The 26,681-nt window shown below is 28.7% G+C and overlaps 1 protein-coding gene across 4 annotated transcripts in view; it reads right to left on the reverse strand.

Annotated features, from left to right (window-relative positions):
* The window catches only part of LOC107452525 (TATA-box binding protein associated factor 1), a gene marked incomplete at its 5' end in the record, with an annotated part of 59,805 nt that extends 33,815 nt beyond the window's left edge, over nt 1-25,990 (reverse strand). For 2 of the 4 annotated variants that reach the window (XM_071185720.1, XM_071185719.1), the window contains 12 exon segments: nt 1,922-2,095; nt 4,378-4,494; nt 4,724-4,795; nt 4,971-5,099; nt 6,006-6,115; nt 8,249-8,329; nt 12,780-12,867; nt 13,735-13,881; nt 17,857-18,039; nt 21,003-21,191; nt 23,834-24,114; nt 25,961-25,990. In XM_071185720.1, coding sequence (XP_071041821.1) covers nt 1,922-2,095; nt 4,378-4,494; nt 4,724-4,795; nt 4,971-5,099; nt 6,006-6,115; nt 8,249-8,329; nt 12,780-12,867; nt 13,735-13,881; nt 17,857-18,039; nt 21,003-21,191; nt 23,834-24,114; nt 25,961-25,990 — 1,601 coding nt within the window. 4 annotated transcript variants of the gene reach the window in all.
* Nucleotides 25,991-26,681: the final 691 nt, after the last annotated feature.

Consider the following 26,681-nt stretch of genomic DNA (forward strand, 5'->3'; position numbering starts at 1 on the left):
CGGAAATTAAGCACTTTTTAAAACACCCATGGAAAAAGTCCCTTTAAGGGCTTTTAAGAAACGAAAATCGAAAATAAGCACCTTTAAGCACTTTTTAAAAACGGTACTCTTTAACTTTTAATTTACATTTAAAATTTAATCATTGATCATTAATTTTTATAGTTTACATGAACATATACATTACTATTAATTTCAAAATCTACTTTTAAGATTAATTTCAAATAAAGTAATAAGTACAGTCAATGTAAACGCAATATATTAATATATTTTTTAAATTAAAAAATCGTAATAAATTGTAATCATTTTGAGATAAGCTACAACATATGATATTAGTTTATTATATGATATTGTTAAAAAATTATTTAAAGAAAATTAATAGTATCACTTTCAATAAGTATTCCAAGTTTTTTATTTATTTACATTTTTATGTAGGTAAGCATAATGTATAACAAATCATTTGGTTATAATATGTGAAAACTTGTTTTAATATTATATTGCTTATAAAAAAATATTATTTTAAGTAAAAATATTGTAACGTAACAGCGAGACAACTGAGATAAAAGCATCAATTCCTCCAGAGGTAATGCTAAAATGATGTTGCTTGAGAGACACACACAAGAAGTGATGCTCTTTTTTGTGTAGTTGAAAAAGAGAGTTCTTTTCTGAGAAGAGATATTTTTTTGGGTAATATTTTGCGATTTTTCGTGTGAATGTTTAAATAAATTGTTTGGTACAACTCACGTCTTATTTCTGGTTGTTGCGACACAAAAATATTATTTTAAAGTTTACTTGTACAATAGGAAACGATTGGAAATGACTTAAGCATTAAGTATTCAAGTCATTTATTAATTTATATTTTTACATTTCTAAGCATAATGCACTTATTGATTTATAATATGTGAAAATTTGTTTTAATACTAAATCTCTTACAGAAAATCTTGAAGTTTTTTTATGCAAAAGTAAACAATAACATTTAAAAAGAAAAATTTAAAATGTCATTAAAAAGATAATTTTTTTATCAATTTAATTCAACCTTCACAAATAGTGGAAGTAGTAGTATAATTTTGAGTAAAGTCATAATTTAATGTCACTAATTTTGTTTATTTTATATAACGACGAGACCATTACTATTAATTTCAAAATTATTTTTCTTTTGGGATAGAAAAATACTATAATCTTTTATTACATTAAAATAATAGAAAATATGAGTTAACTGTTTTCATCAGGGCTATTTGAAAAAAAAAAAAACAAAACATTATAGGTTTTAGTAAGAAAAAGCAACATTTTCCAATAATTCTCAAGCACTTTATTTTATTTATTTATTTGTAGCCAAAATCAAATATTCTGATTATTATAGGTTCTATGGTTCTTCTTAAATATTAGGAAGCATATTTCTAACATTAATTAAAATTGCAAAAACCTAAACATATACAGTAGAAGATTTGGGTAACACCATCCCATGAACCAGCAATTCTCTATAAACTGCATTATTTCTAAAGCAAACCAAAATTGATAAAATTGTTAGTTATTTGTTCTTATGCTCAGCAAATAATTATACTTAATAATTTTTCTGTAAATCATAAATACTCCAACTATCTTAAACTATTTTTGTTGAAAAAATATTTTAAAGTATTAATTTTGATCTGTTTCATATATATATACATATAAACACGAAGAATAAAATATAATAGAAAAACTTTTAATGGGAAAACGTAAAGGTCTTCATCAGGACACATCCTTTACAATAAATGNTATTTATACATAAATATATAAATACACACACATATATATTGGTTTTGTCAAGTTAAATGATATGTGAAATGATCTATATAATACAAAGCCTTATGTTCAAAGGTTTGTATTTTAAAAATCTTCAACCATAATAACAAAAATAGTGTGCATAAAGAAAATTAAATCAAACCTTTGCTTTTTTCTTGATGTGTTTCAATAAAGGAATAACTCCATGAAAACCAGGTTGTGCAAGACTACCATGTGAATATCTCTTGAGTGGAGGTCTATGAAACTGTCTCAGCTTAAGAGGACCCATATGGGTCGGGAAAAAGGGTTGGGTCAGCTCTATGGCTGGGATAGAGTGCTAAAAATAAACAATTTTGATAATAGTTAAGGCTATTAAAAATAAACTCTAATTTTAAAATTAAAAAGAGTAATAAAAAGTATTTAAAAAGTGTAAAATTAAGTAATAAATATTATCTGATTGCAACCTAGTAAAGAAAACGGAGTCATATTTATGTTTGAAATGCTTTGAAATATTTCAATCTGGCTATAAACATAAATAAATGCATGGTCGAGACTGCTGAATTGTCTATTTTTAAAAATTACTTGACATTTTGAAAATAAATTTTTAATCACAAAAAAAATTAATTAAGAAATATAATACTTATTAAATATTTAATATGTTTCATTTTACCATAATTTTATTATACAGTACAGAACCCGTAATCCGGAAATCAGAAAACCGGAAAAAAATTCGATAAATTTTCTCGCCATTTAAAAAAAAAATTTTTTTTTTTTCCTCATAAGATTTTAGGATTTTTCTTTCTTTTTTGAAAGATGTTTACCTTACCATCATTTTGGAAATAATCATTAGTGTATTACTTCATCGTTTTTTCTTCTTTTTAAGATTATTTCCCAAAAAGAAAATTTTTCGTTGGGTTTAACAATAAAAAAAACGGCTTTTTGTAGCGATTCAGAAAACCGGAAAAATCAGTTATCCGGAATAGCGATGGTCCCGATCGTTCCGGATAATCGGTTCCCTACTGTACTTTATTTTCATGAACATTTATGAAATTATAAATACATAACAATAATTCATAGAGTTTAATTTATCAATAGAAATAATAAATTTTTCTTTTTTAAAATTTTAGCTTGTGCCTGGACAGAACTGCATGAAAGGTTTTTCTTTACAAACTGTTTTAATTAAATAAGGATAGAGTATATGAATATGGATAAAAACTAAACCATGTGGATATAGCACAAGTATGTGCTACTTATCAATAAAGCAAATCAAAGTGAATAAAGCACAAATAAAGAGACAATCTATAGTTCTGGTTCTATTAATAAGAATAATCTTCCTCAGAGTCTCAAACAGAAAATTGTGTTTCAACAATGAAGAAGGTTCATTCTTATAGAACCGAAACTGTGGTATCCATGTACCTTTAATTTGTGCTTAATTCATCTATTTTTTTAATTTATTTAAACTACTTGATTGTTGAATATTAATGCAAAAAATTGTTTCTGATACAGGAATAATTTACTAGAGCTACTGTTGTATTAAGTAACTGATTGTTTAAGTTTCTCTGCTTAGAAATAAGAGCAATTTCACAAAATTTTAATAAAATATCTCTCCACTTAAAGCACGATGCGATCATTTTCCATCATCATCATCAATGGCTCCCATGCAGGGGTCTGTCCAGACATTTTGTGAAGGGTCCGTTTTTCGTGAAATTGTGAAAAAATTACTCACATTCTTTCAATCAGGGTCCGCATTTATGAATTTGTGCAAATAGGGTCCGTTATTGCAAAAAAAAAAAACTTTTTCAAGGAGTTTTTAAATTGTAAAGACATACAAGATTATGCTCAACACTGTAAAATTATAATTAAAAAAATTAAATTTTAAAAAATAAACAACAATTGCTGCTTCTAAATTAGAGATGCAACATACAAATATTTGGTATTTAGCCTATACTGCTGAACGCAGAATATTAATTTCGGACGAATAATGGAAGAATCGTCTGCCGAAGACAAAACTTAATTCGTTTACATCCATCTTTCTTGTTTTCTGCCCTGGAAAGGGTTTATTCGATTAACAAAATAATAATGAAGATAAACAAATTTGTGAAGGGTCCGATTAAAAGAAAAATCATTTTGTGAAGGGTCCGTTTTTAAGTTAAATTATTTTGTGAAGGGTCCGTTTTTAAGTTAAAATATTTTGTGAAGGGTCCGTTTTTAAGTTAAAATATTTTGTGAAGGGTCCGTTTTTAAGTTAAAATATTTTGTGAAGGGTCCGTTTTTATGGAAAGATATTTTGTGAAGGGTCCGTTAACGGACCTAAATTTCTTCAAAACAGACCCCTGCCATGACAGCCCAGGGTGGGCCTTGGCCTTCTCAAGTTTTTTCCAGACTAACCTTTTTCCTGCTAGTGTTATCCAACTATTATCTTCCAGTTCATTAAAAATGGGTGATACGATAAGTTCAAAATTTGACTGCAAATAAAATTTCAATAAAAAGATTTTTTTTTTTTTTTACTAAAATAAAATTTTACTATGTCTCAAAGTTAACTGTAACGATATTTATTTAAATCTAACTTACCAATTAATTAAACTGAAATCTGTTAAAAACTTTTTAAATGGAACTTACTTGGATAAGGTTTCCTCCAACATTTGGTTTCAAGGCGGAATCTTGTGTCATTTTTGGATTATAATACTCATCATTTGAAATATTAAAAGGATCTGTTTTTGTATTTTGTGGAGGGGGCTGCAATTAAATATCACAAACATTTTAAACATAAAAAGTGTTCAAAATTAATTTTTAAGCAAAACAATAACTCATATATTTCTAGGATAAAAAAAATAGAATGAATTCAAAAACCAAAATCAAAATATTAAAATTTAACTAACGTTATATTATCACGAATAATAAATTTAAAATAAAATGAATTTACATGAAACAACTAAAACATTAGCAAAATATATACAGATCTTACCGGACTGGGGGGCTCCGGCTCTGATATAACTCCAGCCTTTCCTAATAGAATCCTAGATTTTCTTGCCATGTCCTAAAATTAAGCATTAAATGTTTAACTCTGATGTTCAACTCGGCAGTTAAAAGATAATATAATGTGGAACAAAAGAATATGATATGTTATCAAACATTAATATGGCTGATTATTAAAATTTAAACAAGTGCAATAAACTGCAGAAGGAGAAAATTTCTTAAATCACTAGCTTTACCTTTTTTTCCTTGACAGGCTCATTTGATGCTAAGGAATTTGGATCTGGGTCATCTGGAATTGCCAAAATTATATTTTCGTCATTTGGATCAAGAGTGAGAATTTTAGGTTCCGGTATTTTCTCCATTGCCTGTTAAAATGAATACAAATCAATAACAACAATTCAAGAACAACAATGCGTTTTTTAAATAAAGAAAATGCTTACACCCTGTGGAATAGAGAAGCCAATATTAAATCTAATTTTAGAATAAGAATAATAAATGAGTACTACATTTTACTATATACATAGTAATGTACTCTATAAAAAATGAGTGAACAGATGCTCACTGTTCACCTGCTCACTGATTTAAGATGAACATATATATTACTGTACATAAAAATATTGGGTTAAAAATATTTCACTTTACTTCATGGGTACACAGCAACTTTATATGAAGTGCAGAAACACATATTAAAAGCAAAATATAGTTTAAAAATTTTAATAACTTTTGTTCTAATGATGGACTTTTTTACAAAGTGTTAATCTCAAAGATTCAAACGAGAGACCTCAAATGTGCTAGTTAATTAGGACTAACTATTAATTTCATTGCAGAATCAGACACAAAAACATACCTTTTTTTTTCTTTTTTTTTTACAGATTTCGATTTTTGACCATTGCATTATAGAGGGGGGTGTAGCCATAATTTGGAAAATATGATCTGTCAGCTAAGGTAGGAGACTACTTGAAAAATTGAACCTCCTAATAATTTCACTTTTTTTGTATTTCCCCTAACCTCAGCAAAATATAGATTTTTTGTATTTTACCTAACCTTCACTTTTTTAAAACTTTTGCAGAAAATTATATTATTCATTTATCTAATGACTCCATGCAAAAAGTAATTTTTAATAATAAATTATTCATTATTGTTTTTCAATATTGGTTATTTTTAAACTGTAAGATACACAAACTTTTCATTGTGTAATTTTATACGACAAAATACAAAATTTGAAAGAAATCTGTCAAAAACTATGAAAAATCAAGCACAAGAGTACAAACCTCACTGTCCCAAATAACATCATTTTCCCACTGAGCATACACAAGATCCTCATTTTCAACTGGAAATATTGAATACCAGGTGTCATCCTTTTCCTCAGGTACTTCAGATTCTAATACATAAAAAAATAAAATTTTAAAACTGCTTATGCTGGGTTAAGTCAACTATAATTGAAACTACATTACTACATGAGATGGTTTGATAAAAAGAAATTTATCTGAAGCAGTTTGAATTTAAAACTAATTGCTAATCTATAAGAAATTTTATTCTTAGTTGTTAATAAATAAATACCAACACCAAAATACCCAACACCATTCTTTTGTATCCCATGTTTTTTTTTTGTCATGAGAAAATTAATGTTAATTTATTGATTAAGAAACACTAGGTAAGTTCAGTGGAAGCTTTGTAAGTGGCCCACTTACTTTCGTGGTTTGCTTAGACAGGTGGTTAACTCATAAACAATGGGATGGTTAACTTACCAGGTTTCACTGTAGAGTCAAATATAAAAATAAATAATTTTATTGAGGTTAGTTCTGCCACCAGAGTTAGTGCAGAGTGTCTGCATTTCCTTCAATATGAGCAAAAGTCTCAATAAATCCAACATGATGATGCCAAAAGTCAGAGGGGTTCAAAAAAGCATAGAAAAACCTTACTTGGGAGAGAAAACCTTGTTAATGTGCTCAGGACTCATCTAGAAATAAAATACTATTGTGTTATTTGTTAAGTTGTTACAAGGCAATTCCTACCAAAGTATTAGTATTATGTTATAGCATTAGGACTAAATTGCCTACATAAAGCCAAGAGTTCATAAGCAGCCAAATTGTGACAAGCGACATTCACAAGGGTGGTGACGTAAAGAAATATGTGACATTTAACTCCTAACTATTTTTATACAGGGTGTCTTAAAAATATTAAAACAAACTTCAGAAATGGAACACATATGGATAGAGAATGACATGGTAACCCATGATGTGAAAAACCATTGTACACTGCCAGGTGGTGACCTGCATTTCACTACTATAATACACAGTACTGTAGGGTTGCTGATTCAATTTGTCTTGATTTTTTGTGTGAGGAGCTTTCAAACTATTGTTTATTACGAGACTGTGAAGTTCGTAATGGATCTAGAGGTAAAACTTGCATGGGCTGTCAATACAATCAAAGATATTCCTGCCCTGTAACCATGTTCAGCAATCCATGCCCCATCAAAGTCAGGCGTGCATAGGGTCTGTTGAATCTATGGTGCCTTCAAAGCTATCATATTTAACGAGACCGTAAAATCTTCAGATCTAGTGGTGAGACTGGCCTGTGCTGCCACTACAATTAAAAAAGCTCTTGGTATGCAACTAAGTCTAGCAATCGAAGCTCCAAAATCAGGCATGAATAGGATCACATAATACGAACATACATATGGTAATCTCATAGTTATTTTGCATTAAGAGACCGTGGAATCCAATATAGATCTAGTGGTGAGGCTCACTGTCACCACAATCAAAGAAAATCCTGGCATGCAACCATGCCAAGCAATCCATGCTCCATTAAAGTCAAGCATGCATAGGGTAAGTCAAACTTCGAACATTAGTTGTAACTTAATGAACTCTATCAATCTACCATGAATATGCCAATAGTTTGCTCCTGGCATGCAACCATGTTGAGCAATCCACAACCCATTTAAGTAAAGCATGCATAGATGGATCAAGCTTGCAACATTTGTAGTAACATTATGAACTCTTTTAATCGACTAAATATATACTAATTGTTTGTGGCTCATGGCATGCAACCGCAATCCACACTCCATTGAAATCAGGTATGCATGGAGCATGATGGTGTAAACTTTGAACACTAGTTGTAACATTATGAACTCTATTAATCTACTATAAATATGCAAATAGTTTCAATCGATTATTCTCTCCTGTTTTATTAGATCTACCAATGTTACCATTTCCTCATGCCATATTGCCCAGCATGCAACCATCTGGAGTAATCCATGATCCATCATAGTCAGGTATGCATGGGGTATGATGGTACAAACTTTGAACATCTGTTGTTCACTTCATGATCAGGTGTTGTTGACTGACATGTTGATGGGTTGTTTTGCAATGCCCAATCCTTATGATGTACCCTTTCCTCAAAAGTTTGTTACAACGTTGAGACACAATGTATAAAAAAAATTAACTGAATTTATTTAAGCCTAATAACTTAAGTCTTTTTCGTGTTTACAGTGTGAAAGCCAACTTTCACTTACTATTTGATGCAGAACCTTTGGCAGATTTGGTTCCTTGCTGACCTGATGATTTAGTTCCAGGTGTGGCAGCAATTGTTTTTGCTGAAAAAGAAGTCTTGTAAAAAATTCTGCCACTTTGAATTAAAATAACAGTATTTTTGTATAACAAGCTGCTAAAAACACTGATATAGTTCAACCCGAGAACTAAGTTCGTTTGATGTTAGGTAGTGGACTTATAATTTAGATTAATCACGCTGACCCAGTTTAATGCAAAAAATTGTTAGAAAACTTTTTTTTTTGTATTATGTTTTAGTCTGTAATTATTTAACAAAAAGTTATTCTAGAAATCAGCATAACTGATGCCATAATTATTTATGCTGATGTCATAACTGATGCCATAATTATTTATGCTGATGTCATAATTATTTATGCCTTATTGACTACCCATTGTTACCAGACTTTTGTTAGTATTAAAAAAATATTTGCAGACTTTTAAAGCTGGAAGCAATTTCTGACTTATTTCTAGGTTTTCCATGAACTCCTCGACTTCCTGATATTGCACAATTTTCAAGGAAAAGGATGTTTTGTAAAAACAACACAAACAAAAAGCAGACATGATATTTATGAAATCCCGCTCTTACCCCAAAGTGATTGTGTATAATGCTTCAATAGTAATCATAATTAAAGAAAAAAAAAAATTAAAAAAAATCTTGTACCCCTACTTTTCCGGAAGGATCGATCTCCGGGACACTTTTTAACAATCAAAATAAACAAACATCTCTTCATCTTCCCCTTTCTTTAAAAAAAAAAAAAACTTTTGACACGTTTTCTCTTCTAGCTTGCACTGAACCCCTGATTTATGCATTGAACCCATAAATCACAAAGGGGAAGAGAAGATCTACAAAGACCATTGAGTGACCATTAGAGACGCTCCTACTTTGGAATGCAGGGAAAGAGGGAGAATTGTTTTCAAAAGACCGCAACTGAGTCCCCTCCCCCCTCCTTTCCTATGCAGCTGACTTGTGAAAGAGGCACTTCCTGGAACCAAGAAAAGGGTAAACGCAGCAAGCGGTAACGTGGAGGGGGAGTCAAAATGGAAAATTTGAATAGGTCTAAAAGGATGCACGTTCTTGAGAAACATTAGTTCTTCCCCATACCATGTAATATTTAGGAAGCGGGGGAAAAAAAGGGGGTAACATTCTCTCTTTAGCAGATTCTTTCAGTCATACAAGAAAAAATAAAGAAAACCCCATCACCTTTATGCTTGATTGATAGCCAATGATTGGAGAGAAAACAATAATTTGTCACTTCCCTGCCCTCAACTTGAATGATCTACTCTTTACACTTATATTCTTTCACAAATAAGGAGGAAATGAATTTTTCTCCTCCACCTACCCACCTTAATGAATGACAGGAATTTCCCTTTCTTGCTTGAATCATTCTAGTTAAAAATGGCGGATTATTATTTTCATAGATGTCAATTTTTTTTGGTTCTCTATATTTTAAGCAATAATTTTTTTTTGTAATATTTCATATTTGATTCATTGGATAATCTAATACTAAAACAATATTCCCTTTAAAAATAATGTTTATTTATTTTTTGCTTCTTAGATTTAGATCATTTTAAGCTTTGTTCCAGAATGATGTGAATTTCCCCTTCCTGTTTGAATCGTTCTAGTTCAAAATGGCGGATTAATATTTTCATAACTGTCAAATTTTTTTAGTTTTCTAAATTTTCAGTAATATTTTTTTTCTAATACATATTTCATATTTGATTGATTAGATATTCTAATACTAAGACATTATTCCCCTTAAAAATAAATTTTATTTATTTTTTGCTTAGATTCAGATCGTTTATTAGATCATTTTAAGCTTTGTTTACCTTGGGGGTCTATTATACAGAAAAATCTATTATACGGACTTCTGAAAGTCCCATTGATTCTGGATGCGCGACTTTACAATGTATAAGGAAATCATTGAAAATATCATTACCTTAAATGAAGTACATCGAATAAAAAATCTAAGAGGGTTATTTTTTGAGGCTTACTAATCAATTTATTTAATTTTAGTTTAAAAATCAATGCAAAGGAGAATTTCATTTGGAAGAATGGAACATAGCTCATTTGAAAAACAACTTTTGTTTTTCCATTTATCTTGGGTCTGTATGATCATGCTAGGTCAAACAAAATAAAGTTTGCTTATGCATATTGATTAGCAGGGATCAAAATTAACTCATGGTTCTTCAGTCTGAGGCTCCTAAAATTTAACTCAGATCAACAAAAAGAAATTGTCAGTGGTCACTTGGATCAGCGATTGTTGTAAAGGGATGATTTAGGGATTATTTTTAGTTTCATGTCTTTGTCTGTAGTTTCGTAAATATTCTATAATAAATGCGGCATAACATATCGGTATTGTTATCTTTCATTTGAATTCACTTAATTAAAAAAAAAATCTAATTGAGACATGTAAACGTACCACTGAAAATGTGTAAAACCTAGGATGCCTTATACATTTTCAGCGGTGCGTTGCCATCGTTCACATGGGTTTCGGATTAGTGACTTAATTTTCCTTCTTTATACTCCTGTTGATTAGTATTGACTCAAAGTGACTTTGAAATTCAAGTTTCTCCAATATTTTTTCATGAAGAACGAAGTCACCCACCTTAAATACTATAAATAGTATAGAGTAGTTTTTAGAAAGCACTAAAAATCTTGTTTATCATGATGCAATCCTCAATCACAATAAAAGATATCTAGCTTGTAAAATGTCAGCACTTTAAAATTACCTTTTTTTTTTTAAAAAAAAAAACTGTACAATTGATTCATTATATTTATGAAACATATAGGAAGCATAGAGCATTCTATTAGCAATTTAAGTACATAACAAGTTAAAGCATAAATATATAATTTTTATGTGCGTATAATGTTTTTAAATACACCATAGCAAATGTATATGTTAATAGACAGACATCTTATATGTTTCAAAAAACATTGTATAGACATTTTTTAATAAAAAAATGTTGCAAAGAGTAAAATAAATAAAAGAATAGAATAAAATAGAAATATTTATGAAAGAAAAAAATTAAAAAGTAATATATCATAATAAGACTCGTATACTTAAGAAATCCCTTAGACCCACATAAATCCCTTAAAATAAGATTTTTTACGTAACAAAACAAGTCAAATACTCACATGAACCTAAAACAAACAAGAAAGACCTGAGTATATGATGGGTATAGGTGATATTTTAGAAAAAATAGATAGTTAACAGAAAAAGTTCTTAATTTAGTCTTACTTAACTAAACAACATTCTATTATGCTAAGAATTTTTTCTCTGAAAAACCTTGTGAATGAAGTAGAGTGTTTTCACAGTGGAATAATGATATAAGTGTATATGGAAATAAACAGTCAATGAAAAACTTTCGTAAACTTGCCTCTTGACAGCAAATTAAAATGCCAAATAGATTCTGATAATATATAATCCTACTGTTAGCACATAAACATTTAAATTCTCTAAAATGTAACTCCTACCATTCATCCACACAGTTCTTCATATTATGTCAAAGATAAATGGAATAAAAAATGTTGTTGGCGTTTAATATAATGAAGGGTGCCACAAAGATGACGACTAAAATTGCTCACAGAGCATGGCTTAGATAAAAAATTTAAGTAATAGCTATTACTAAACATTAGAAGAAAGGAGAAAGTGTAAACTAATTCTAGAAACATGTTTGTGGGGAAAGTAATCATCAATGTCAACCTTCATCTATGAAAAGGTACCAATACATAGAACTGAGTTAATGTGTCTTATATTCCAGTGAATTGGAATTGTATTTTTGCAGTGGTAGATACACTACAGTACTCATCCACCAGAATTTTATCTGTGGTAGAATTCCACACGTTTATGTGTCAACAGTAGGTAGCTTAGATAAAAATTTTATAAAATAGCTATTACTAAATATTAGAAGAAAGGAGAAAGTGTTAACTAATTCTAGAAACATGTTTGTGGGGAAAGTAGTTATCACCCTTCATCTTCGAAAAGGTACCAATACAAAGAACTGAGTTAACGTGTCTTATATTCTAGTGAATTGGAATTGTATTTTTGTAGTGGTAGATACACTACAGTACTCATCCACCAGAATTTTATCAGTGGCAGAATTCGAGGAGCGGGATACCATTAGTTGATTCATAGCTCTTTTGTGAAAAGCTGGGAGAGCTGTAGGTCGTCGCTGTGTTGCCATTAGCAGTCGAGTGTGTCTGATCAAGACTGACTAGCAACAGCGCGAGGAGGTGGATAATGTCAAAGTCAGAAGTAGCAAATTAACTGTTCAATGGGGACCATCCATCGAAGTAGGCATGTTCAAATCGAAGTGGGAGTTTCTGTGAAGGTAGGCATGTGGTTGAATCGAGTTAACATGTCTTATATACTAATGAAATGGAATTTTATTTTTGTGGTGGTAGATACACTACAATGTTTATAATTATTTTTTTATAAACACCTAACATAAGTAAGTGACATTTAAAATTAAAAAAATAAAAGAATGAGATTCTACTTTGTTGACTGAAGGCAGAAGCTGTTCGATTAAGACTGGAGGGAACCCAACCAGCAGCATTATTTTTGTCATTCAGCTTGGAAAGAACCTAAAATTCAAATGAAATAAACAAAATTTTTAAAACATTCTTTTATATCTCAATTTGAAATATAATTATTTTAACAATATTATAATTAAATTAATCATAAATAAACCAGACATGTTATTGCTTGAAGAAGAATTATCTGAATTTTTTTCTCTCAATGCAACACAAAAGTAACGTTTATAAAATTTTAACAGAGGAAAAAAAAAATTATTAACTAATGAAGTTTTTTTCATCAAAACATAAAAAAATATACATTATGAAAAAATTGTTATATTTCTGCTTTTTTTTACTTTGCTAGTCATCATCGTATCAAAAATTTAAAAAAACTTTGAAGTTTACAGCAATAACCCAAAAAAGATGGATGATAAAATCACGTGTATCGAAAATCGCAGGAATCGGAAACGTCAAAGAGGGTTAACTAAATGTTGTAATAAACAATATCATTTTAAAAATATCCGAAAATCAGACCAGTGAAACTCCGCGGGAATATTAATTATTGATTCACTTAAGCTCACGAATCAGCGGTTTTGAGATTGGCAGACTTACTCAAATTAGCGAAAGAATCACATGCCTGATGGGAAAATTATTAATTAACTATAAACAATGTGTTAACTTTTTGAAGAACACTAGATTAGAAGGAGGCTTCAAATGACAATGTTAAATAATACATAAAAATACAGGCAATAATAATTGATAGAAAATATTAAATGATTGATAATAATAAATAATTGATAATAATAAATTATTGATAATAATAAATTATTGATAATAATAAATTATTGATAATAATAGATGAAGACAATAATAAATTATCTTTGTGAGGACAAAACAGACTGGTCATCAAAGTTGAAAAAGATTACTTTTACTGACCTTATGTTTGACATCTTCTCCATTCCATATGACTTCCTCTTCCCAAGCACATTGACTGACCATAAAGTATGCATCTGGAGGATAATCATCATCTAGTTCATCTGCAGAAGCTTGAGGTTGGTGACATTCATCTCCTTCTTGGGCTTCCTGAAATGGAGGGCAACATGAAATTAATATCTTTTAATTAATTTCTGAATATAAATCCATTCGCGCATAAGTTGAAGAATACAATTTTTATTTGGAAACTCACCCAAAATTTAAAATTCACATGTAAGCCCATGTAAAAAATAATAATAAGGCATGCTACACTTGGAAATTAAAATTTATCCCCGATTTTCTCCACAAGCACTTCTACTGAAAAGTGTGAATTGACGTCATATCATTAATCTAATCTGTTTTTGTTTCCTCACCCTCCAGGCTTTCCACTGACCATTAGGGATCAACGTCAATGCAGTCAACCCCGCTTAAAGGAATACCATTGGTTCCAGCCAATACTATTCAATTAAGCGGGTTATTCGATTAAAAGAGGAGTGAGTTTTCAATTTTCTTCCTTTTTTTAATCCTCGTAATTTGAGAAATTACAAATTAATTTACTATTTCATTTTGGGATGTTTGGAATTTATGTCTTCCAAAACTTAATTTTTTTTTCTTTTTTGATTATTTCAAATTACTTGTATTCACTGGGGAAAGCACTGATTATTCTACTTTAGAGAAGGACACACTGTATGCTAGCGTGTTACGGTTTAAAATATTTTTCTTATCAAAACTAGGGGACTATAAGCCTTCACTGTGAAACAATTTACTCTGTACCTTTTTACATTGTAAATAATGTATGAGTTAAGTAAGTCAAAGTGAGAAGGGTAAAAACCTCACTCATTCACTCCAATATCAGCCAGCTATATATTCTGAAACTATACTCCTAGCACATGTTTGGAGCAACAAATGAACAGGAAGTCCCCATTGAAGGGACCACCTATTGTATTCTCATCTTCTTCACTGAAAATTTCATCCCAGCTGGTGAAACATTTCTCAAAAATGAACAGATTTTTTCATTTCAGTACCTCTTTTTCTTCATGCAATTAAGCAAAGACTGGAAACAACAAGTATCCATTTAAACAAGGAAATTTAACATTAGTTTAATATAAAATGATTTGGATAAATTAAACTTTATTCGTATAAGCGGATTATTTGAGTATCCAATATGCAATTAAGTGGGGACGAATGTACCAGTTCAACTTGGCAAAAAGTCAGAGTAAAGCATATGAAAAAGGAGCTGTGCTTAAAAAAATCAGTTGCGCAGGTTAGGACATGTTCTCAGCTCATAAAACAGATAAAATGAAGGCGAAGTTTAGTGTTTTTAAATTTTTATATTTAGGCATTCTGTTTTCAACTATTATTTTATGTATTTTTATGTTGTATACGTATATTTCACCATATTTATTTATTATAACTGATGGTCAATAGAATGAGAAGTATTTCTGGCGCTAAAGTCTTTCCAGAATTTTTCAAAGTTAGTGGATTGAATTACAAGTCGACCCCCTAATCCTACTTCAGCTCTCGAAAATTTTCTAAAAATTCTTGTATTATTCGAAAATATATGATATTAAATTAATCTAATATTATTAATTATTAATATAAAATTAATTTGAATAAATATCAACTTTTGAATAAATAGCCAACTTTAACTACTCTTCCAAATTATTTATGAACTGAACTCTTAACTATCCGTAAAATTGAGTTGTGTCTTAAATAATCCGCAAGTTATTTGCGAAGTGATAAAAAAAAAGAAGACAAATTAGAATTTTACATTCCCAATCGATATATTTTATTCCTAAAATGACTTTATATTCTCAAAAATTCTGAAATGAAACAAATGAACAGTTTAACATTTTGAACTTCAATAATTTCAAAATTCTCAATATTCAATTCTATCAATATTAAATATGAATAAAGGAGAAGATGAAAGTTCTTGCTCAATCAGTTTTCATACCAGTAGATTGATTTAAAAAAAGTCAGTAAATGATCTCTGAATTCAAGAATAGACTGAACGGAATAATGATCTCTTTCTAATCAAATGATTGTCCCATGATCTGGCCATTGAAAGAGATCATTACTTCCAAATTTTAAAGTTTAAAAGACTTTAACTTGAAAACTGTGAGCTTTTATTTTAAGCATACTACAATTATCCAAATTTGAAAATATCATTGGAAGGCGGCAATTTTTCTGATAAAATCAGATATAAAAATCATTAAAAAAAATAGTTAATGGTTTGTAGGACCAGTAAGTACTAATATCTACTTGTCCACAGACATTATTAAAACCATTTGAAATTAAATACATTTGTACATCACTTAAAATGACTTTCCTGTTTTATAATCATGTAAGTATTATTTTATTTTGAATAAAAATTTATCAATTATAGCTACTTGAGTTAACTATTGATTTAAAAACAGATTTATTTTTACATAAAATAAAAATTGAAATTAAACAAATTGAACTAAACAAAAAGTAAAACATATTTGTTCTGCTGATGGGGATATATTGCAGACTTCTCCGAAAGCTGTACACTGCATTTTGTTATTTTCTGTATCAAATTCTAGCCATTTGTAATTCATCAACTACTGATTCTGAAATGCACAGATTGGCGTATTCCTATCTTAAACAATCTTTTTTATTATTAAATGTTTCATTTGTTTCTTTTTTATTGACATATAGCTCAGCCATCATTCCATGGTTGATTAACAGAAGACATATTTAGTGGTCCAGTGGACCACTAAATAACACTTTCTTGTGGTCTGAGAGGGATTTTCAGTATTCTCAGACCAGTTAGCCACCACCAATGATTTTGAATGCTGAAAATAAAAGAGTTGTACTACCACAAACTATGACTACCACAGAAAATAAATAAAAAGATACCATAAATAAACAGAAATAGAAGATAATCTAATAAAGGAACCTTGAGGTACTAATACGGTAGAACCTGAATTGGTTGCTTCTCAGGGGTCCATTCATTACAAGCAATAAATGCGGGAAAAAGCCGAATACCAGTCAATTTTATGTATCAAATAATGACTATAAAATGTATGACAATTAACAAATATACTGTAAGTATAAAAAACTTCAGTTGAAATAATTAAGTACTTCTTTCAAAAATATTTATGAAGCAAAAGTTGAATAAATAAATGTTTATTTATTTAAAATATTTGGAAATTTCGGTTCTCTTTCTTCTTAGGTTATAGATAATTGTCTGATTAAGAATTTTCAGGATACAAATTTTCGATGCATGTTATAGATAATTGTCTGAAAGTTCTGGTGAATATAAAAAATTCCTCAATTCTTTAAAGGCTTCCAGATCTTTAGCAAATGTTTGCTCTAATTGCTCCTCTGTAATTGATTGCGTTAAGTTATGTCGTCAGCGATATCACTTTGCCCTTCTTCAGCTTCTTAACCATTTCTTGAATTGACAACACCACAAGTTTCGCCATTTTTTTTAAACGATGGATACACCCGGTTTTGAGGCGATTTACCCAAACTGTAACAAATCTACATTTTCAGTATCAGGATTTAGTTTTCTTTTTTTGCAAAATAAATTACCTTCAGTATTTTTTTCAAAATGTCAGCAGCATTTCTGAGTAATAGATGCAGAAATCTGCTAGTTTTAAAAAGGATCTAAAAGGATTACTATTTTAAGAATAACATTCGGGACAGCAATATGATACATATGGGGAAACAAAAGATGCAGGAATGATGAATCGAGGTTTGACTGTAACAGTACTTATCTCAATATATTGAAACTGTCGAGATTTGTCATCTTGAGGAGAAGACTTAAGACATATACTTTGTGATTGTGAGCTCTATTCTGCTTAAAGATTTGAGCATTTAGGGCAAAATTGCACTAAGGCCAAGGAATTACAAGATATTCCTATCGGGTGTTTGCTAAACTTTGTTTCAGCTATAAAGCTTTTTTGTTTATCATGATTTTGGGTTTAGGTACCTCAATGTGCCCGGTTCTTTGGAGCTAGCTGCCCAAGGTCTATTTCAATATATATTCCACAAAGGCTTAGAAATAAGGTCGATTAAATAGTGACTCTTTATTAGCAAATAAAAAGATGAAATGCATACTTCTTTCAGTTTGAATCCATAATCGAAGCCCTCTCCACTTTCTGGGACATTTTTGAGCATGTCATACCATAACTGAGCAGGGCCATATCTCCATGCAGCAAAACCTGGTGAGAGCTCATTCGATTTGTTGGATTCACTTGATGACCCACTTTTATTACTCTCTTCTGGCTTCAGAAATTTAATCTAACACACAAAAGAGAGAATAATTGTTAGATTTTGTTCACTTAAAAGATTTTCACAAAGAGTATTAAACATGACAGTGGTAATTGTTACACAAAGTAAAAAGTCCTGAAAATCTTATGCTCAAAAAATCTATATCAATTTACATAGATTCTATATCAATTTACATGTTTCATATATAACCCCTTTCCAGTGTCACCCGAATCCAGACTTGTAAAAATAAAATGTTACCATGGCAGTTTTTAACTTCAGTAGATCTCCTGCATTGTAGATTCATGTGGAATAACAAAACAAATTTTTTTAAAAACATATTTTTTGTATGTAAGAGACAGGTCTGGATAATATTCTATCTGGATAATTAGGAGTAGATTGTGCTGTTAATCTGCTTTATTCTGGGCCTGCACTAATGATTTTAAATTATTAGCCAAAGGCAAATCTTAATTTTTTCCCATAGAAAACTTCAAATCAAAATACAAATTTACTATAAATTTTTTTTACTATTTAATAAAATGCAAATTCAAATCAAGAATCATTTTAGTTAGAAAGGAGTAAATGAGCAATGAATGAGAGAATCAAAATAGTTGATATTTTATCGTCTTTGAGGAAAAGAAATAAGAATAGGTTGGGGTTAATTTCGATAACTTCTTAGACTAAAGCAGTAACATAAAGATGAGCCTGAAGGAACATTTTATGTTTTTTTTTTGGGATTCCAGCTGTCTTATAAATAAATATTTTTCATTTTAAATAAAACTGTTTATTCTTTAAATCTTTTATTTACTTAATAAAATAAATATTACTTTTTTGCTTATTTTTCACTGTCACGATTGTAATCCCTCTCAAAAAGAAGAAAAAAAATCAAGGATTGCAGTAGAAGATAAGTTATTTGAAGCATTTAATTCTGCTTTATTAATTTTCATGCTACTCGAAGAGATTTTTTTTTCAATCAAAATTTAGGCGGGGCTTAATATGTTCATTGCCAGCCAAGTGCAGGTGGTTATACTATATCTATCACTGAAAAGTGGAAATCTATAAAAATAAAATCAAATTTTTTTATTTTAGCAATCATTTTAGTTTTTAAATTTTACTATAAGTTTATTTTAAAAAGCAATATGTTATTTTCATGAGAAAACATATTTTCTGCAAAAATAGTTGGACGGTGATATGCATCGAACAAAAACTTAATCAGCTTTTGTGGGAAGAGGAGTATGCGACCATGTCAACCGTCATCTATGAAAAGGTACCCCGTCATAGAGTCGAGTTAACATGTCTTATATACTAGCGAATTGTAGTTGTAATTTTGTAGTGGTAGATACGCTACAGTACTCCCCCACCAGAATTATATCTGTGATAGAATTCGATGAATGGATAACACTAGTTGAATCATTGCTGTTGTGTGAGAAGCCGGGAGAGCTGTATTAAGATCACCGTATTTTTTTTAGTGCTGAATGTGAGAGGTGTATTAACATCACAGTCAAAGTAGCTCCTGTGTTGCCATTAGCAGTCGAGAGTATGCAGGCGTTGAGAGTGTAGACGTTGTGTGAATGTTCAAGACGAGACTGAGAAGCAACAGCGCGAGGAGGTGAATGATGCATTCACAAATAGCAAGTCAACTGTTCAATGTGGACTATCCATCGAAGTAGGCGTTACCGTTAAGAGATTGCGAAGTGGGCGTTACTTGCGTGATCAAATCACGTTCGGAGGTCACCAATGTGGGGAGAGGAGTTATTACATATTCGAGGAACAATCTAGANATATCTATCACTGAAAAGTGGAAATCTATAAAAATAAAATCAAATTTTTTTATTTTAGCAATCATTTTAGTTTTAAAATTTTATAATAAGTTTATTTTAAAAAACAATATGTTATTTTCAAGAGAAAACATATTTTCTTCAAAAATAGTTGGATGGTGATATGCATCGAACAAAAACTTAATCAGCTTTCTAGACACTAACTGTAAGAAAGAGTTTCGTAACGCGATATCACCTGATCCAGCAACGAACGTGTCTATCTGTATTTTAGTTTTTTTTTAATTCTTGCATAATCTCTCACTACTTAAATTATCTGGACTCAATGCAATTCGAATTAGTTATCTTAATATATTCGAATTAGTTGTATCTAACAAAAATTACTGTAATTGAATAAAATAGATACAAGAATTGTTCCGAAAAATTCACATTGACATGAATTCTTCTTTTAGGTAGAAAAAAATCGTTTGCCAATACTTTCACCAAAATGCAATTTGCTTTACATTTGAATGGAATACACATTTTTATCGCATTTGGGAAGGGGGTGAACGCTAAGTGCATGCCCTGGCTTTATTCATAATAAATAGAGCCTGGATACTGATGACAGATGTACTTGAGTACTTTTTTACTTTTTATTTGGGGGTATTTACTTTTTATTTCTTGATACTTTTTTCGGGGGGTATTTTTTTAAAAAACATTTTAGGACATATTTGTTTCACTTTTTATAATTTTTTTCCTTCATTATTATAACTTTGCTTCATATTTCCTTAATATAATTGCTTCATATTACATTTAGGGAAAGGTCATGAAAATCCATGCTGCAGTAATGAAAAAACATTGCTAAAATATAATTAAAAAATTATTGAACACTTTAAGAAAAAAAATTACATTCTTACAAACAATAATTATATTTTTAAAAAATATTCGACTTTAAATAAAAGATAATATGAATATGGATTTAAAATAAATATGAATTTAAAATAAATATGAATTTAAAATAAATATGAATTTAAAATAAATATGAATTTAAAATAAATATGAATTTAANTTTTTACGTGCAGAACCGTCAGTGGGTTAAGGAAAAAAATTACATTCTTACAAACAATAATTATATTTTTAAAAAATATTCGACTTTAAATAAAAGATAATATGAATATGAATTTAAAATAAATATGAATTTAAGATAAATATGAACTTAAGATAAATATGAACTTAAAAAACCTCTTCATCAGATTCACACTCCTCTGGTTTAGGTGGTGAAGGAGGTTTGACCTCTTCCACGATTGGTTTAGAAGGTTTTACTTCATTAGCATCCTCTGTGGGTTTTTTCTTTTTATTCTTCACACCTCGCCATATTTGTGGCAGGCTGGTTGGTTTTCCTGGGCCAAAAAGGCGTGAAAATCGCAAAACCTGTAAAAAAATTTCATTTTCTATAATGTTTCAAAATTGTCGGGAAAACATAACTATTTTATTTCAAATCAAATATTAAATACAAGCAAAAAACTCTCTAAAAAAATTCATTAGCTTTTAAATAACTAACATTTAAAATTTAATTTTATTAAATACTACTTAAAAATAAAAAAATCCATAGAAATGACCTCTAGAACTAAATTAATATAAATGTTAAGAAATAAAAGTATTGCAACTCATCATCATCAATATTCTCGACAGCCCAGGGTGAGCCTTGATCTTCTCAAGAAGTTTTTTCCAGGTTAACCTTTTTCATGCTACTGTTTTCCAGTTTTTATGACCAAAAGGTCTTTTTCTACGCCATCTATCCATCTCGAATTCGGCCAGCCTCTTTTTCGCGTGCCAACTGGTCTGGCATTGAAAACTCTTTTTGTGGTACGAAAAGTATTGCAACTAAAAGCAAATAATGATTTGAAAAAAAAATGAAAAGAAGAATTCAATAAAGAGATCAAATCTAAATGTAGTTAAAAAAAATGTTCGTCTGAAAATTATTTTTTAAAAAAACAGAGAAATTAATTTTAAAATCAAATAATCTAAACATCTAAAGAAAATTTATTAGCTTTCACTTAACCAGTATTTTCAATCCAAATTCATAAATAATGCAACTCAAAAATTGTAGGGAATTAGAGAAATTTTTATGCCAATAAAAGGCAACTATCCTCCGAAAAACTTAAGGTTTTATATCACATCAGGTTTCTTCTTAATGTTAAATACATATATTTGATAATAAAAAAAATATTATCAAAAATGTTGCTTGGTACTGCTTCTCCTGACTTTATAAAATAAAATAAAATGAATGAGAAATTTCCTGTAAAAACAGAATGCAGCAATAAACCTGGGCAATTTTTAATATAACTTTATTAAAAATAAATAAATTAACAAAATATAACAAATAATAATAAGAGTAGATTTATTAGTAGACAGCAAGTCTAATGCCTTTAATTTATCCCATTACTCCCAAAGTGGTTGCTTTATGTGTCCAAACTTTAGTGTGGTTAAGTGCAGGAACTAAACTTCAAAATGGAGAGTAATATCAACATTTTTATTTTGCAATATACCATCTGGAAATATTTTTATTTCACAATGAAATGCAATATTTTTCTAATTTAACTACTTTTTATTTTTTAATTATTTTGTAATTGAAACAACATGTATGAACACTCAGGAAAACAATATAACATTGTATTTGATAACTATTGTTAATCACAGGCTTTGTAGTGAGCCAAAGAAATAATAAGAACATTTTTCAGAAAAGATAGGATAAAATCAAGGTATTTTTTGAAACAGTAAACATATACCATACTACTTTAAAAAAAAAACGAACTAAAAAGCATAATTTGCTCTACTTAATAGCAATAAAAGAAAATTTTATTGCAAAAGAATAATAATACATTAGAATATTATTAATGTATTATTATTCCTTTAAAAATAGAATAATTAAATTAAAAATAAAATGGAATTTCAAAAATAGAACAACATAATTAAAAATATAACATAATTAAAAATAATGCTATTGCATAATTATGCATAATTAAAAATAATACTAAAATAACATAATTAAAAATAATGCTATTTTAAATTTTAGAATTACTTTGTTTAAAACAGAAAACTTTAACAATTTCTAGTATAATTTTATCAATACTCAACAACTTATAATTTCAAATAAATAAATTTAAAAATTTTATATTACTGTTCCATTGAAAAAAATTTACCAGAATCAGTTAGTTAGTATTCCTTGATACCAATATTTAATTGAAATTTATAATATAATACAAAATTCCATTAATCAAATAATTTTAGAGTTTCAATAATCTCGAAATGAAAACAGTGAATATGCCGCTTAACACTTTTGTATGAAAATAGTGATTGATTTCTCAATTCATCATTTAAAAGTTCTATGATACAACTACTGTATTGCTGATTGAAATTGATATTTTTTCAAAAATCACATGAAAAAAATAAATCAGTAATTATGAAACTATAAGACACTACCCACATATAATCAGTAAAGGTCCAAAAACTAAAGCTATTGAATTTTACAATTTCTATTAAAATTATTAATATCAATATTTTAGGAGACACCCTCAAGATTTATGGATAATTAAAGTTTCACTTCCATATCAAACTTAACTTCATGACTAAGTTTTGATACCCTGGTAAAAAGAATGAATTATGAATTATTATTATGAATGAATGAATGAATTATTATTGAATTATTGGATGATGAATTGTTATTATTTTTTACAATGAATTATTATTATTTTATATCTAATTATTATTGTTTATTTATGTTTAATAAAAAAACTAGAAATGATTCATTATCAAAAATGTTTCGGTCCTTTTTTAATAGAAACCAATCTTAAACTTTGTTTCGACACTCTGAAAAAATAATAAAATAATTGATTTTATAAAGCAAATGATAAATTTTATTATTATTCATTTATGTTTCTGAAAAAAATATTACAGAAATAATTCAGGTTCAAGAATATTTTGTGACTTTTTCTTTTTATAGAAACCAGCCTGAAACATTTTACAGATAACCAGAAGATTAACAATAATTACTTTATCAAAATTATACAAACCTGGCCATGTCTAAATTCTGGAAACAACCTTTTGACATCCATGTTTTTGTATTTAGATGGCAACATGGCTGCAAGAGGAGTATCCAGTCTTTTTTGTTCCACACTTTGTGACTGAGGCAGTTTAATTGTATCTTGTTCAGAGGTTTCAGCTGATTTGTTCGTACTACTGGTGGCATCACAAACTAATGTATTTTCGTCTAATGGTTTGGACGGTAAAGGTGGAGGTGGCATCAAATCAGCATCACTTACAAAAGCATCACCATTGACTGGGCTAGAGTTATCTATGTCTAAATAAATAAAAAAATTCTTTTAAAATATTTTAATTGCCTTTAACACTTTGACCCCTGTGGCAGAATTGTTGTGACACGGCAACATTGTTTGCAGAACATTAAAGAGTTCTTGCAGAAAGATTTTTTATTTGGGAAGCAAAAAAGTTTGATTTTTTTCTCTGCAGAATTTTTGTAAAGATTTTTTTCTCTGCAGAGCTTCTTTTTTTCTTTTCTGCAGAATTATATTCAAAAAATGTCTTTCTCGCAAATCAGAGATTAAAGAAACTCTCATTTTTATTTAAATCTTTTTTTTCTACTTTGCTTTGAGAATAAAAAAAAATCCACAATGGCTGATTGATATTATAAAAAATAATTTTTAATTTGATAAAATTTTAAAAAGTTAACAACACAAAAATTTTCTTACAACAGAAGAATATCGCCAATAATATCAGGATATGTAATTCTTTTATATGTATATTAAAAAAAAAACAATTCTTACATTTATAGTTAAAAAAAATTATATACTGTTCTATTCTTTACACGAAGGCCTTTCTTTAAATTTTTTCTTTTCTTTTTAGTAAACAGGAAACGCTTCTGATACTTGAAATTAGTAATTTAAAAATTATTTTCAGAAAGGTATTAGTACTAGAGAGAATCGTTGCAGAAAGCTCAAAAAAGTTCTGCCACGGGGCCTTTGACACAGATGGAACACCAGTGTCACCTTTATTTATTTTTTTCTGACGTTCTTATTACAAGTAAAAGTAGATTTCGGTATTTTTTAATAGTAAAAAGCAGTCTAATAGTTACTAAAAAAATGTGTTAGATTATCGTAATTATATTTGTACTAAAATATAGAATTTAAAAAAAAAGTAGTTTGATTTTTTTCCCATTCATATTCAAACATTTATCAACAATTGATTTTGTAACTTAAAGTAATTTTAATGATGAATAACTGTTTCTCTTCCATCTAAATAACTGCAAATTAATACAAATTTAAAAATTATTATTTGGAAGATTTTACCTTAATAACAGAAAAAGACATTGGTGTTTCTTGCTGTATTTCATAACCATAAATTATTAAAATGCTAAATATAATATTTTTCACTTTTTTCCTTTACCTAACTTAAAACAAAATAATGAAAAAAGTATGAAAAATAAGTTTAATAAAAATACTATGTCAAAGGGTTATTAAAAATCTATCAACCATTGATAATATATTTTCGAAAATGCCTAAAAACTCTGCAAAGGAAAATAAATACACTACAGTAAGACTTCAATTAACGTACAAATGCAAAACAGTTTTAAAATAATTTTGCTGGCGCCTGTTGTAAGTTAAAACAAAAAAAACTTCTATTATTCAAAATCAATATTTCTAAATTCTTCCCACATGAATAAACTATTTTTTTATTTTTTTATATTTTATTGTAAACAAATTAATTGCAAGTTATTAAAAAATTTCCAACAAAAGTATATACTTTCATAAAAATATAAATAAAATGTATCAAAATATAATTCATTACTATATCAATAATTACTCATGGAGAGAAAAACCTTAATCAAATGGCAGACTTTGCTTCTAATACTTAAATGAAAAAAGAAATTGAAGTCAGGAACTATGGTAAATGAAACTTTACAGCAGGCCAAGCTCAAAGGTTCATACTCTGGTTTAAAACTAATATTTAGTTCAGTTTGTTCAAATCTGGTCGAGTTCATGCATTAAATTATGAAGCAAAGGACAATATTTTTTATGAAGCATCCTAAGGAATATAAAGTATTATAATTCGCCTTTCCCCATATTTAATCCACGTTTATATGCAATTTTTTTTGTCAAAAAGAAAAAAAATTTCTTCACACTTACCGTTAGTTTCAGATAATGAGCCAGTAGGTTTTGAATCTTCAGAAGACAGAGAATCAGGTTCATCAGCAAGCTCATTAATGTCAGAATAATCAACAGCAGATGGAGACTTAACCCCACATTCTTAAATAAAATAAAACAAATAAATTAAAACAGTCGGTTAAATTAAGTAAATGGGATTTTAAGAGACGGATTGTTGATAGTAATGAATTACAGAACCCTCATTATAATATACAAAGAATGAGAACTAACTCAGATAATTAAAATTGATGAATAATCAGGATACTTAATTACAACATTATTTAGATGTGAATATATTAAACTACAAATAAAGATACTAAATATAAATAGCAACTTAAAAATAAAACTGTATTGCAAGATCTTGTGGGGATGACGATCAACACAATATTACACAGGTGACAGTGTTTGAAAAATCTTACACTATATTGCAAAGAGCACCTATTATAAATTCTGTAGTAAAACAATTATTTTTCAATGCTACATCACAATATGTAAGTTTGAGATTGACAAATTAAGTTTTGTATTTACTTCAATCAAAACACCAAAATTCATATTCATACAATTTTTATTTACTGCTAATGTTTCAAAATCATGTCGAGCATTATAGGTGTAACAAAATTTTTCATTGATAATCCATTTTAAAATAAAGGCATACTACATATAAAAGCAAACATTACAAAGTTAATCTTTATATTATATATAT

The sequence above is a fragment of the Parasteatoda tepidariorum genome, chromosome 9 (genome assembly GCF_043381705.1).
Source record: "Parasteatoda tepidariorum isolate YZ-2023 chromosome 9, CAS_Ptep_4.0, whole genome shotgun sequence".
NCBI lineage: Eukaryota > Metazoa > Arthropoda > Arachnida > Araneae > Theridiidae > Parasteatoda > Parasteatoda tepidariorum.